General features: G+C 50.2%; 1 protein-coding gene across 3 annotated transcripts in view; it reads left to right on the top strand.

Moving 5' to 3' along the window:
* Window positions 1–12,657, top strand: part of GRID1 (glutamate ionotropic receptor delta type subunit 1) — a 611,661-nt gene extending 599,004 nt beyond the window's left edge. Inside the window, exons 14-16 of one of the 3 annotated variants that reach the window (XM_032491611.1) lie at window positions 875–1,115; window positions 1,373–1,463; window positions 11,937–12,069. In XM_032491611.1, coding sequence (XP_032347502.1) covers window positions 875–1,115; window positions 1,373–1,462 — 331 coding nt within the window. In that variant the 3' untranslated portion in view covers window position 1,463; window positions 11,937–12,069. Of the gene's footprint in view, window positions 1–874; window positions 1,116–1,372; window positions 1,465–11,936 lie in introns of those variants that run through there. The other 2 variants (XM_032491610.1, XM_032491612.1) reach the window with 2 other exon arrangements.
* The last annotated feature ends 1,172 nt before the right edge of the window (window positions 12,658–13,829 follow it).

Below are 13,829 nucleotides of genomic sequence, written 5' to 3'. Positions count from 1 at the left end.
TATCATCTGCCAAACACCAGACGACTTTGGCAAGAGATTTCGCCTCTCTGTACCTCCATCTCCTTCTCTATAACAACAGGAACACGGAAGTATCCTTCTCAAAGAATTGACGTGAGAATTAAACACTGCTGGTCGAGTAGTTAGGAGATCCCCCGGCACAGAGATGCACTGGACCCGTGTGAGCTATGTTATGCTTTCCTGTCACCTCCTTGACGAGGTCTACCCTCCCCCTCCAGGCCAGGCCACCCTCCCGATGCACCTTTCTTAGTACCTCTGCTTTCATTTCATCGTGCTGATCACAGCCTCTTTCTCCACGTTGATCACCCTAATTGTTTCAGTGTCCAGGTCTGTGTCTCTAGACCGTACTCTCAGCCGTGTTGAACCTTGTACTTGGCACAACGCAGATGCTCCTCAGATCGAATGAATGAACTGTTTGGCGAATCCTAGTGAGAGAAGCTTAGGATATAATTATTGACGTTTTTAAGAAAGCATTTTCCCAGGTCCTCAGACTGTTTGCCTTGTCCGTTTCTATATTTCCCGATTTTATCCTCGGAGCTTGTCCCAGGAGCCTATGTGAAGGGTCCTTGTGTGCTTTGCCATTGGACTTGGTCCGTGCACAGTGGGACAAGGTGGGAGAGGGCATGGAGGTTGGAGGAGGAAGACGACAAATCTGATGAGTGTTTGGAGAAGGGTGCTCTGCCCGTAGAGTGGAGAATGGATTGGGAGGGGAAGAGTCGAGGCAGAGAGCCTGCCTGTCTGCTGTGAGGGTGCAGCATTGTCTGTGGAGGAGCCAGCATGGTGGGGGAGGGTCCAATGCCCCCAGGGCTGTGAGGGTGACGCCAGGGCTGTGGCTCACACGGATTGTGTCTTGCAGGATCCTGGAACTTCAGGACACCGGGGACCTGGATGTGCTCAAGCAGAAGTGGTGGCCGCACACGGGCCGCTGCGACCTCACCAGCCACACCAGCGCCCAGGCTGATGGCAAATCCCTTAAGCTGCACAGCTTCGCCGGGGTCTTCTGCATCCTGGCCATCGGCCTCCTCCTCGCCTGCCTGGTGGCCGCCCTGGAGTTGTGGTGGAACAGCAACCGGTGCCACCAGGAGACCCCCAAAGAGGTCCGTGCCCCAGGCCCTGTTTCTCCTTTCTGCGGCCTAGAGGCAGGACAGTCCCACTGGGCCACTCGGCGGGTGGTTTTCGTCCAGTTAATATTGACCCAAGCACCCTGTCTGGAGACAGTGTTTTACCCTGGGGGATGGTGGTGTTATTTTGTTTTGCTTTTAAAGCCAGAGAACAAATATAGGGGATGTTTTCATGCTTGAACAAAGTGCCAAGGCACCAGCCGTGGCCACTAAAGTCGTGTATTTATCTGTAGAGCGGGTACCGCATGAGCAGCGCCAGAGAGCCCTTCCCCACCCTGCCCCGCCCATGTGCCTCCACCCTGACCTGGAGAGACCAGCTGTAGGGTAAGAGAGGAAACGCCTTCCTGCCTGGTTCTCTTTGACTTCTCACCAGGGGCCGTGGGCCCTGCTCTCCCAGCATGTGAGGGGGACCGGCCCCTGCCCCTCCCCACCCCTTCTTCTCTTCCTCCTCCTTGAAGGGCCCGGCTCTGCCCACATGCCTCCGGGCACAGCGCGCACAGGGAAGTCTGTGGCTCTGTTCTGACTCCGGGCTCTGAGCACACTTTCTTGCAAGCTGATTCTGCCCTCCACATTTCCTTCTCTTTGGATTTGTGTTCTTCTTCAAGCTATTTCTCTTCCTTCCTTCCTTTTTTTTTTCATATAAAGTCTTCGCCAAGTTCTCCTGGAGCCAGCTCCTCTAGGGGAGGGCGGCAACAGTCATCATTTGCTAAGGATGCTGTCCTGGCAAAAATCTACACGCAGGCTTGGTAGCACAAGCCCAGCCACTCCACTGTGGGGCTGTCACCACGTGACACATACACCTCGGCAACTTCTTGAATCACAGCCCCACTTATAGATTATGTTGATATCAACAGGATAACTTTCAAACAAAAAGCAATAGAATAACCAGCACCCCATCACCATGGCCACCATCTCTGCTGCCTGGAAAGAGTGGGTGGCCACAGCCCCACGTGTCAGCCTATATCGGAGCCCCTGGCATGGCTGGGAGTGAGGACAGACACTCCATTCATACCAGGCAGTGAGCTCCCTGTCATCACACTTCGTTTTTGCTGGAAGGAACTTGTTGTTTGACTCAGCATGTCTGAAATGTTCTCAGGCCATCCGTCTTCCTCTCGGGCCATCTGTATACTTCCACGTAAGGAAGTGTAAGGTCTGAGTCTCTCACTGCCTTAGTGGCTCTCCTGTCACCCTGGGCCACAGGAAAGAAAAAAGAAAGAGATTTGAGGAAAACTCCTTGTGTTGCAGAAAAATGTGTTACAGCTCGCTGTTACAGCTCAGTTGTGACAGCAACCTGGATCCGGGCGGGAGACCAAGCAGCACTCGGAGAGTTGGAGAACTCAGGTTTATTATGCCAGTGGGCCCAGAGGAGTTAACCCTCCAAGTTCTGGACCCCATCTGTACGTTTACACAGGCCTTTATAGGCTGCCAGTTTTACACTTTGCAACATCATATGCAAATAAAGTATAACAGAAGTTGACCAACCAGGAACAAGCTTTGTAGAAATAAACCAATCAGGAGTGAGAGAAATAACCAATCAGGATTGAGCTCCATGCAAATGAAGTACTACAAATGGACCAATCAGAAGTGAGAGTAATAACCAAGCAAGAGTGAAGGAAATAACCAATCAGAAGTGAGCTCAGGGAACCAATAGAATTTTAGGGGTAAGTAAGCTGTTTCAAAGGCAAAAAGTGAGAGAGCCTCTGGGCCAGGGAACCGGATGGTACCGGCACAAGAGTAGTGGCCCTGCTTGGGGGTCCTGCTGGTCTTTATATGGGGCTTCCTGCCTCACTTGAAAAGAAGAGTTAATGGTCCCAAGTCAAGCTTCTTTTGCTACTGGACAATTTTCTATGAAGTTTACAGCATCTTGATTTCCTCTGTGCAAATGTCCCTTTGGTCAGCGGAGGAGGACAAGGTTTTCCAGCTGGTCGAGCATTGCACTGTCATGGAGTCACCATTCTGGGACATTGTGGGCAGTGTGGCACCCAGGGAACACAGTCTCAAACCCAGCCCTCCAGAATGTCACTTGTGAGCCAGGTACATCGAGAGGCCATCCTTCTTCAGGATTGGACATCCTTGTCTGCTTCCAGCCTTGTCTCGTCACATCTCCTGGTTCAGTATAGAGTGCCTGGTCCAGCCTGGACAGCCCAGAATGAATTGTCACAGGGTGTGTGTGTGTGTGTGTGTGTGTGTGTGTGTGTGTGTGTGTAAGAGAGAGCATTGGAGAGACATAGAAGGCAGAGGCAAAAAGAAAGAAAGACCAAGAGACCAAGGGGTGATCTAGCTGGGAAGAACAGCTCCCTTCTTGCCAGGAAAGCATCCTGTCTTCCTTTTTGGCTTCTGCATAAGCCCAGGATCTCAGGCACAAGAGGAAAGAGTGAAATACATTGGTCCTGCTTAGAAAATGTGGAACTTTCTGCCTGAGGGTGCCAACCTGCTTCGGGATAGGAAAGAGAGTTGATGTAGAGGCAGGTTGGACAAAGCATGGTAGCTGCCCTTCCTCCAGCCCCTCGGGGTGTTACATGGTAAAAGGAGGAGATATTCTATCTTTTACCTGTTCTTCTGGGTTTCTGGTGTTCAAATGAAATTGCTCCCTTCCTCGCCTTCTTCCTTTAATAAGTATGCCCGTAGTGACACAATCCGTGTCCTCAGAGGGCTGACCGCTGCATGGGCAGATGTTGGGGAGAGGTCAGCCAAGCAGTCTCCGTCGTGCTGTTGATCAGGGCAGTCCTGAAGTGAGCAGCGGGTTCCATCAGACATTCAGGGCCACCCAACCCAGCCAGGGTGTCATGGAGTCACAGACGTAGGCTCCTGGGTAGTGAGGAGTTCCTGGGTCTTGGACGTGCTAGAACTGAGTGTTGAAGGGTTGCTACTAATCCTGGGGCTGGAGATGAGATTGGATGTTGCCTTTTGGGCAGGGTGATCAGCAGGGGTAAACAAAGTCATCCCACCTCCGGCAGCTCCGAGGGCTGGAATGTGGGCTCCAGCAAGGAGATGGGAGTACAGGAGGCCAGGGTATCAAGCAGGAACTTGCTCTGAAGGACTTAGATGCCAGACCAAGGGGTTTCTGCCTCATCACATAGGGACTAGGAACCAGGAAAGGGTGGCAACAACAGGATTTTAGAAGCAGCTGTTTTCAACTTTGACAAATAATAATGGTATCCAATCCAGGACAACTTTGTGTTGCCGGTTGCCCATGTTCTACAGACCAGCATTTGCAATTAGGTGGAAGTGTGGTTAATCTCAGAATGCTTCATTTCGGGGCATTGGTTATATTTCTTAAGAGCCAGAAACCTGTCTTTGGGTGGAGTCCTAGTCATATTTAACAGCTTGTGCTGCGATTCTTCAGAGTTCAGACACCTACTTGGGGAAGAGTGGTAATGTGCACTCAGCTTCTTAATATTCATGTGGATATGAGCTCATATTTTTTTTCTAAGGAATCAGACGATTATGTAGTTACCCAATGCAGGTGAGTGCGCCCAGCTCCGCAGATGCAGTAAAGAGCCACTCTCTAGATTTATGAGGGGAAGTGGAGCCATTGCTCTGAGAATAAAATATTCATGAAATAAAGATGAGAACTGCACAAACGGGAGGTGACAAGAGAAGTGAGGGATGAGTCGCTTGTCACTGGGCTGGGAGCTTGGAATTCTTGTAGCTTCCTGCCTCGCCTGCCCCCCATCCCGACCCCATCCCTGCTTCCACTGCAGACAGGGGCTGGCAGAGGTCAGGTGGCCAGGCAGCCGGGGCAGAGTTGCAGCCAGGCCCCTCCGTTCTGGCCAGTGGGCCAAATTCCATCTGCAAACCCCCGCAACGCATTCTGCTCTCTGTGGAAGATTTGCTGCTAGGAGCACTCTCCTCGGAGGTACGCCTTTCTCTGCCACTACACCTCCGATGCTTCTTAACCCCATGTAGAGGCATCCTTTCCTGCACCTTTTCCTTCTTCTTTTATGCCAACCTCCCAGTGTGGCCCTGAGGTTCAATGAGGGACAGCATGTCAGGGGCCTTATGCAGCCCCTGAGCCAATGGGAACGTGCTTGGTGAATGGTGGCCAAGGGCCTCCTCCCTCCCAGGGACCTTGTGATGGGCAGTACTGGATGTGAGGAAGATGAGTCACATCTTAGGGCACCTTCTCTGTGCCAGGAAAAGTTCATGTTACCTTCTTAACTCTCCTGATCGTCTTCAGCAGCACTTGAGGAAGGCATCCTTATCCCTGGAGAAATGGGACTCAGAAGTGGCAGGGGTGGAACTGGGATATGAATGATTTGTCTGCCACTGGCCCTTCCATCGGGTGTGTGCAGGAGCAGGGGTTCCTACCAAGCATTTCCAGATGGTTTGAGGATGGGGGGTGTAACTGAGAGTCTTCTCTGAGCCAGATCCTGGCTCCTAGCTAGGCGCTTACATCCTCTGAACCCCAGAGGGGCTCACATCTTTGGCTGAAAACTGAGCCTGGCCCACTGGCTACACTGCTGTTACCAGATCTCTTAGCAGGAGAGTAAGGGCAGTGAGTGTGTTTTTCAGCCCTGAGCCCAGAGCTTCCAGTTCCAGGCACTGAACACTCACCACACACCAGCGTGCATCTCAAAACCAGGTTAGACTTCCCTCCTTCCTGTAAAACCTCTCCTGCTCATCTCCACCAGCTGCCTCGCCTGCCCGCGTACACACTCACATTGGCTGTAATTCCAAATTGCCGCTAATGGTTTACCGAGCCGTCTCTGCTTTGAGTCTGCTGGTGCTCCTCCCGCTCTGCATTCCCATCACTTGGCCCAGTCTCTGGAGCAGTGAAACCTCTCATTAAGGGATGATGAATATAAAGTATGGAGGATCTTCTATGTGCCAGGGATCAAGATGGATGCTTCATGAAGAACATTCGCTCATCTGGTAGTAGGAGCCTCAGTGTTTATCGAATGAATGAACCAGTCTAGGATCCTATAAGGAAAGCGTTGTTAATGTTAAACTGCTGTGTAATCATTGCAGCTGGATCAATGGCGCTCAATTCTGGCTGCACATCAGAGGCGATTAATCCTGGAGCCTCTTAGAAATACAGATGCCTGGGCTCCATTCCCCAAAGGCTCATATTAAGCAGATCTGAACAACTGGAATTTCTAGAGGCTCCACATGTGTTTCTCAGATCCTGCCAAGAGGAAACCACTGGTCTACACTATCACGCTAAGGGGAATTGGGTAGAAAGGAGCTCGGATTTTTGGAACCAGGTAGATATTGTCTCTCATCCTGGTGATCCACTACCATAGACTTGCATAACCTTCAGCAGGGCTCTTCACCCGGTGTGTACCTGCCTCTACCATTCATGATAGGAGGTCTCTGTGCCCCCTTCTCTCATTGCCCTCCCCCACAAAATCTGCAGTTAAGCTCATCAAAACCCTTTCCCATAATGCTCTGCAAAAAATTCCCATCATCTCCCGAGACCACTTCATTGATTGAAAGTTGAGCTTCTTTGCTCTTACTCAGCCACTACTCTTAGACCTCTCAGAGTCCAGCCCCTTGGGTTCAGGCAAGTCTTTGGATGAACACTTAAGAAGATCACATTGATAGCGTTTCTTCCAGCCAGTTAGGTCTTATTTAGCATCTGGTTGGTTGGTCTGCGGTAACAGGACATCGCCTCCTACAACCATCCTAGCCAGGTGAGAAGTCTCGTCCTATTTTGTTCCCGCCCAACTTAAAATAGGAGCCGTTGGACTCCAAAGTCAGTTCTAATGAGTCCCGCGGGTAACCCGCTGTTACATAGACGACAGTTTAGTTAATTACCGTTTTCCAGTACACTGTACTATTTCCACGTTGGTGAACAGCAGCTTAATTACAGAACTTTACTTCTCTGCAAGACAATGCCTGGGAGAGGGTCCACAGTAACCTCTGTTGGTGCATATGTTGTCATATTTAATAAGAGGTGAGAAACACAGAGCTGGAATTCAGCTGGATTCATGGATAAATGCAGTCAGTGAATTTTATGTCATATTCAGGGATGTTTGACTAGGTCAGTTACCTACAGTAAATTAATGAATGCAGCAGCAAGCTTCCAAGTCTCTTTCCACAGCTGTCATTACCTGGTTGAACACCGAAACCTTGAGATAATGAGGATGTAAACTGATGTAGTGCACATAAAAAAGTCCATTATTTGAATTTGCATAACATAATAGAATGTCCCCATTTTGTCTAAAATATAGATAATTATTCAAATCACTCCTGCTTCTTTCCTTGAGCAGGCAGATTATTTCTGCCTCCTATTTCCTTGGCCAGGGGGCCACCAGAAATGACTTAGTGTGTGCTAAATCTGATCCAAGAAGACAGTGCTTCCATTATTTCCAAATCAGCTGGTTTCTCCCAGCTCTCTGCACTTCAGCTCTGCCCCCTTAAACAAGCACCTTAGAGGACAAATTGGGAGACTCAAAAATGGGCTGTGTGTGTTTTCCGGAGAGGAGAGGGAGGTATTTGCTTTGGCTCTGCTCATTTTTTCTGTCCAGTTAGACAATCAATGTAGGAAGCTTTTGAAGGCATCCTCCTCTTTCAAGGTGTGATTTTTGTGTTGGATCTACCAGCAGTAATAGAATTTGAATAGAATGAGGTCTCATTGGTGTGGATAGGATGAATTTCTTGACCACCATTTGGTGTGGAAAGGTCTCCTTGGAAAGTTTGTTCCATTGGTGTGGACATTTTGTCTTGTGTCCTGACGTGGAGAGGTTATAGGCTAATGAAAACCTCAAATGGAAGTTGAGACCCACTGCAGAGCTCTTCAGTCCTTGGAATTCCTTCATTTGTCCTTAATTGGAGGCAAGGAAAAAATATGGATTTAAAAAACTATTTATTCTGGCTCTTTCCTCCAAAAATACTGACCCTAAGGTAACGGGATTATCTCCACACTCACACTCTGGGCTGGTCTTCATTCTGGATGCTTTGTGACTACCTGGTCAACTCCTTGGAGCTGTGATTATTATGAGAGATTCATGCCTGTCTCCTACCACTTTAATGATACTACCCCCTCAAGCCTCCTCTCCCTTATACTTCACTGGTGAAGGATTTCATCTCAGTGACCTCTTTAGCTCACATGTTTCTCCAGAAGATTTTGGTTGGTTGATCTTCCCCCAAAGCCCTCCTTATTTTTGTGTCCCTGGCATTAGGTAAGAGGACTGTCACTGAACCAAACTTGGGTTCACTCACCTGCCACAAAGCTAATCTGTTGACACCTGACACCGGGTTGTGGTGAAGGAAAGCACAGTGTTTATTGCAGGGCGCCAAGCAAAGAGAAAGGGTGCTTAATGCTCAAAAGACCCAAACTCCCCAGTGACTTCCAGGGAAAAGTTTTTAAAAACAGCGGGAGGGGGAGGGTTGTGGGGTACATGATCAGCCTGTGGACATTCTTCTGATTGGTTGGTGGTGAGGTACTCAAGAATCAACATCATGAGGATTCTGATTCCAACTGGTCTGAGGTCTATGTGCTTGTGGGCAGCAAACAGGTAACTTCTTCCACCTGGTAGGGGTTTTGGTTATCCGCAAACCAGCTCAAGAAGATGGCTCAGAATATTATCTCTATCCCTTGAGGAGGAATTAAAGGTCTGTGACTTTGTTTAATGGCTAAACTGTTATTATTTTGTCCTGCTTGACTGTTTTCCTTTGTTTCTGCATTTTCTCATGTCTTGGATTAAATTTGCTCCCTGGAATTTGGGTAACGTTTTTCTACCACAAGAGAAGAGGCAGGTGGAAGAGGCAGGGGTGTCGGGGTTGGGGGGGAGTCTGTCCCAGGAAAGCCCCATAGGCTTCTGCTGGGTTACAGGGCTCCTTTTACTTTGCCCCCACTTTTGATTCTCTGTCTCCTTATGGCCTTCTTTGGTAGGAATTTTTCCTTCCTCTGTCTATAGACCCCAACAAAATGAGAGCATCTCCTGAACACCTGTCCTGGTCGAGTTTTCCACTAACTATGAGAAAAAGGTCCAAGCTCTCTCATCTAACTGCCAGAATCCAGAGTGAACAGAGCTGGGACCAAGATACTCACTTCCCACTCCAAATCAGTCTACTCTTAAACTACTTATTTCCAAACTCAAAAAGAATGCTTAAAGCCCTGGAAATAAAATAGAAAGCAGGAAAAGGCAAGATCATGCAACTAACTAGTTCTTCCAATGATTCCAGGACCACTTGGTTATCAGTTTTCCCTCATTGGCTCTGCCATTGTGGGCACTCGGCTTATCCATCTTAATCAAAGCTTTGCTAGCTACAAAGAGAAGGAACGTTTATATTATTAAACTCCAAAAAGTGTCTGAAATTCTCCTTCAATTTCTCCAGCTTCTAGGCTTTCTGGTACCTGTCTTGTGCCCTACATATATTTTGACATGAAAATAGCCTGTAGCTATAAATATTTACCAATACAGCTGTGGTGCTGACTTTGGCTAACCCACATGAAAACGCTGCATCGGAAGCTTATCGGGAGCTCACAGCAGCCATGAGAAGGCTAGAGAAGCATGCTGGGTGATGGGCAGAAGTCAAGGCTGGTCCAAAGCTGGGAGACAAGATCCAGGAGGATGGCCACAGAGTAGGAAGTTTGTTGAAGCTCTACCACTGTAATGGATGGAGCGTCCACCATTTCCTGTCTCTGTATCTCTTTGTTCAAGGTTCAGGTTCAGTTCTATAGTTCTTACTTGGGTCACGGGCCTATCTTTTGGCTACAGGTAGGCAGGGCACTGCCAGATGTTACCCGGTAGGGAAAAAGTGATTCCCCAAAAGCAAATAAACCATGGTCTTCTTAGGAAGGGGGACTTGGTGCTTGATGGCACTAAAACAGCCAAGGCCTAATATAGTGATTTAAACACTATTAAAAATAGTTTGATATGCAAGAATAGAAACAAAGCATATAAATGAAACACAGGGAAGGGCAAGATTGCACAGAGCAGGATCAACTAAGACGAGAACTTGGATTTGGTTTTTGCATATTTTGCAAAGTGTTGAGGGAGTCAGTAAGAGACACTGCATGCTCCATATTGTCTGTGACTGAGTAAAGCCCTGGTACTTTCTAGCCACTTCCCCCAGTTACACCCACCACACTTGCCACCCTGAGGTGTCCCCCAGCTGAGAGCTGGTCTCCCAGCATCAGTGAGCTGAGCTCTGCTGTGTGGGGCTTCGGATCACTGGAATGTTGGCTCTGCCCATGGGGCTTTGTCAATGATTTCTGATGTGGTTTCCGTCTCTGACACCAAACCACTCCCCGCAGGGTCTTCCACCCTCAAACCTGTTGGCTTCCTTATCTTCAGATTTCTTCTTGGCTTAGACTGAGTTCTTCATTGTTGTATGGGTGTTGTCAGCTTTCTTGTTCTGGGAAAGACAGCCCTGTGTGCCAGTCATGAACTCAGCAGTTGTGGAAAGAGCAGTGGCCCTGCATTTGACATGCCAGGGGGCGTTGGGAGCCCAGGGTAGACTGCGGAGACAGCGCCTTCGCCTGGGAAAGGCTGGGATAAGGTTTCGTCCCATGTGCTCCCTCCCGTATGAGAGGGGAACTCACACCAGTTTTTCAGGTTTGCCTCTTCCGGAAGAATATCCTCTCCCGCCAGCCTCAGAGGAGCTCAAAGCAGCCACTGGAATGGCCCTTGGATTTGTGTGGCTCCTTCTTTTTTCTTTTGAAAGCACATTCAAGACTTTTACATTTTGTGGTATTTCTAACAACCCTACGAGGTGGGCAGGGGACAGGTTCCTCTCTCTGCTGTATGGGTGTCAGCATTAGACAGCTGTGATGTTCTGTCTCAGAGCAGAGCTTTGACATGGTATTTCTCTGGGAGTTTGACACCAGGGAAGCATAGGCAGTGGAAACAAACTTGCCTGGCACATTAGTACTAACTCCTAACACCTCATTGAGGGGCTGGTGTGGCTTTTCCGTGGACACCGTGGGGCTTCGTACCCCACCTCACAGGGAAGAAACTGAGGAAGCAGATCACATAGTCTTTGTCAAATTAGCTTTCAAGCAGTTTGGTCTCTTTGATTTATTCTGACACTTCAGACAAAAATATCAAAGAATGATATCTGTTCTGTTTTCTTTCTTATGCAAATATGTAAGTGAACGACTTCCTTGATGCCATTCACCATATGGAAAAAGAGTGAGGTGTGAGGGTAACTTATCTCAACAACCTCAACATGCCTGATACCAGGAAGGTCAGCTGACTCCTGGGAAGTCCCTTCGCTCACCATCCCATCCCTCATCCTCATCCAGGACCCCACGCGCCTTCCAGACAGGGGCCTGTCCCCTCCCCGGCATCTCTGGAGATCTTGCGTACCCCAGGCTTCCGGAGCTGCCTCTTCCACTTACTGGGGATATGACTCTGGGGAGGTCACTGACCTTCCTGAACCCAAGCGTCTTTCTGTGTAAAGTGGGGATGATCACATGGAGTCTTTTGAGTGTTGTGAACACTAAATGGCAAATGCGTGGGGCATGTTAGGGGCTCAAGGACCATTTCCTATTATTAATCTCATGGGACTCCTGCCTTCTGCTATTTCTGCCAGTTGTTCAAAGCATCTTCTCCCAAAGGTTGCCTCTGGGTGTGACAGTGATTCTAAGCAGAGAGCAGAAGGGAGCTGCCAAGTCCTGCTTGAAGGGTTTTTGCTACCCGGGGGCAGTGTCTTCGGCTCCTGGTACCCCAGGTCACTGAGGGCTGGCCATATGGTTGAGGGGAGGTGGGAGAAATGGGGGCATGGTCACCCACTGCCCAGCAGGCTGAGCAGACGTGGGGTCTCTGGCCTCCGAGAGTTTGTAGAAAGCCAGGCTTGGCTCCCGTTAGGGCTTGGCCTGACCTTCCTGTGCTCGCCCTCCAGGACAAAGAAGTGAATCTGGAGCAGGTGCATCGGCGTATGAACAGCCTCATGGATGAAGACATCGCTCACAAGCAGATTTCCCCAGCGTCCATTGAGCTCTCGGCCCTGGAGATGGGGGGCCTGGCCCCCAGCCAGGCCTTGGAGCCGACGCGGGAGTACCAGAACACGCAGCTGTCGGTCAGCACCTTTCTGCCCGAGCAAAGCAGCCACGGCACCAGCCGGACACTCTCTTCGGGGCCCGGCAGCAACCTGCCTCTGCCCCTGAGCAGCTCGGCCACCATGCCCTCCATGCAGTGCAAACACAGGTCGCCCAACGGGGGGCTGTTCCGCCAGAGCCCCGTGAAGACCCCCATCCCCATGTCCTTCCAGCCGGTGCCCGGAGGCGTCCTTCCAGAGGCCCTGGACACCTCCCACGGCACCTCCATCTGACCGCGCCGCCTGCCCGCCCGCCCGTCCACCCACCCGACCAGCAGAGCTTTTTAATACCGGAAAATGACGACACAGACCACACACACACCGACACACGCACACGTACACACAGACACAGAGACTCTTTCATTTTTCTTGTATATACGTGTAAATAATGACAGAATGGAGTGGGGTAAAAGTGTATTTTGAATATTCCCAATTTTCGAAGTCAGTAAAAAAAAAAAACAAAACAAAAACTGTATGAATGACTTTGTAAATTTTGTTCTATATGAATAAAAAGGCAAATTACTTGTGATCATTCTGAAGTGCCAAAGAAGCCCCCCCTGTTCCCGGGCCTTTCTGAGGACGAGGGCAGGAGGGGCCGTCGAAGAAGGAGCCCCTCTGGCTGATGGGGCTGGGGAGGTGAGCAGCCAGTCCCTGTGCAGGAGCCCCTGGTGCTGCCTGCTGCCCAGGAAAACGGTTGGTTTCCCGCCCTGCTCCTCTGCTCCTGGCCCTTTGTTCCTCTCAGTCCTCTGGGTAGATAAAGGGTGAGCCTCGAGCCCACCTCGGCCTGGCCCCTGGGTCGCTGTGCTGTAAGGTGATCAGCTCTGCCCGTCAGCCTGAGACCGAGGAGGCTCCCAGGACCCAGGGCGGTGCTGTGGGTCCCCCCACTGCGTGCCGCTGTGTTCCACTGGCCCAAGAGAAGCATCCAGGCTGAGGCCACCATCTCTGAGGGCTCTGAGGCTGATGTGCTCTAGTTATGCTGTTGGCCTTGTTTTTTTTTTTACTTTTTTCCCCCCTAATTAGAAGAATCAACAAGTAATTGACTATGGGAGAAGAAGGGTAGGTCCCCCTCATTGCCTCGGGGAGGCTGGGCAGAGGTGGGCTTGGCTTTGTCCATAAGGATGGGGAGGTGTGAGGTGTGCTGTGTGGACCAGGTGAGGTGGTGGGACGAGAAGACAGGTGGGGGGAGAGTATTCCCTTGGGGTGGGACTCATGGTTTCAGGTCAGAGAATCCTGTTGAAGGAGGGGAGAGAGGTACCCCAGGTGAGCAGACCCACACTCTAAGTGATGGGAGTGCCTGGAATAGGTAAAAAGGACCATGTTTGTTCAGGTAAGAGGAAGCCTTGGCTCCTAGCCAAAGAACAGCGTAACTCTGTGTGGTGTGAAGACAAGTGATTCCCAGCCCCCAGGGACATAGCTTCAAAAGCAAAAGGATGTCTCTGGGTCTTAAACCCTGCAGGAGGGTCTGCCAAACAGGGCCAGGACCCAGAAGGGGCCCTCACGTCATTTCACCACCTTCTCTAGACTGGAAGCCCTCATCCTGTGATCCAGCCCTTAGCAGGGACCCTCCCGGCTGAGAGCATCAGATAGTCTCTGAGATTCCGGGCCTATCCCTGAGCTGGCAAACCTGCTAGGAAACTCTGTTTCTTAAGGCTAAGACAACCTGACAGCCCTCCCTCCTGCCCTTACCCTTTCTGGGGC

The sequence above is a fragment of the Camelus ferus genome, chromosome 11, assembly GCF_009834535.1.
Source record: "Camelus ferus isolate YT-003-E chromosome 11, BCGSAC_Cfer_1.0, whole genome shotgun sequence".
In the NCBI taxonomy this organism is placed as follows: domain Eukaryota; kingdom Metazoa; phylum Chordata; class Mammalia; order Artiodactyla; family Camelidae; genus Camelus; species Camelus ferus.
Note: the sequence above shows the minus strand (reverse complement) of the source record. Positions and strands in the feature narration are given on the sequence as shown.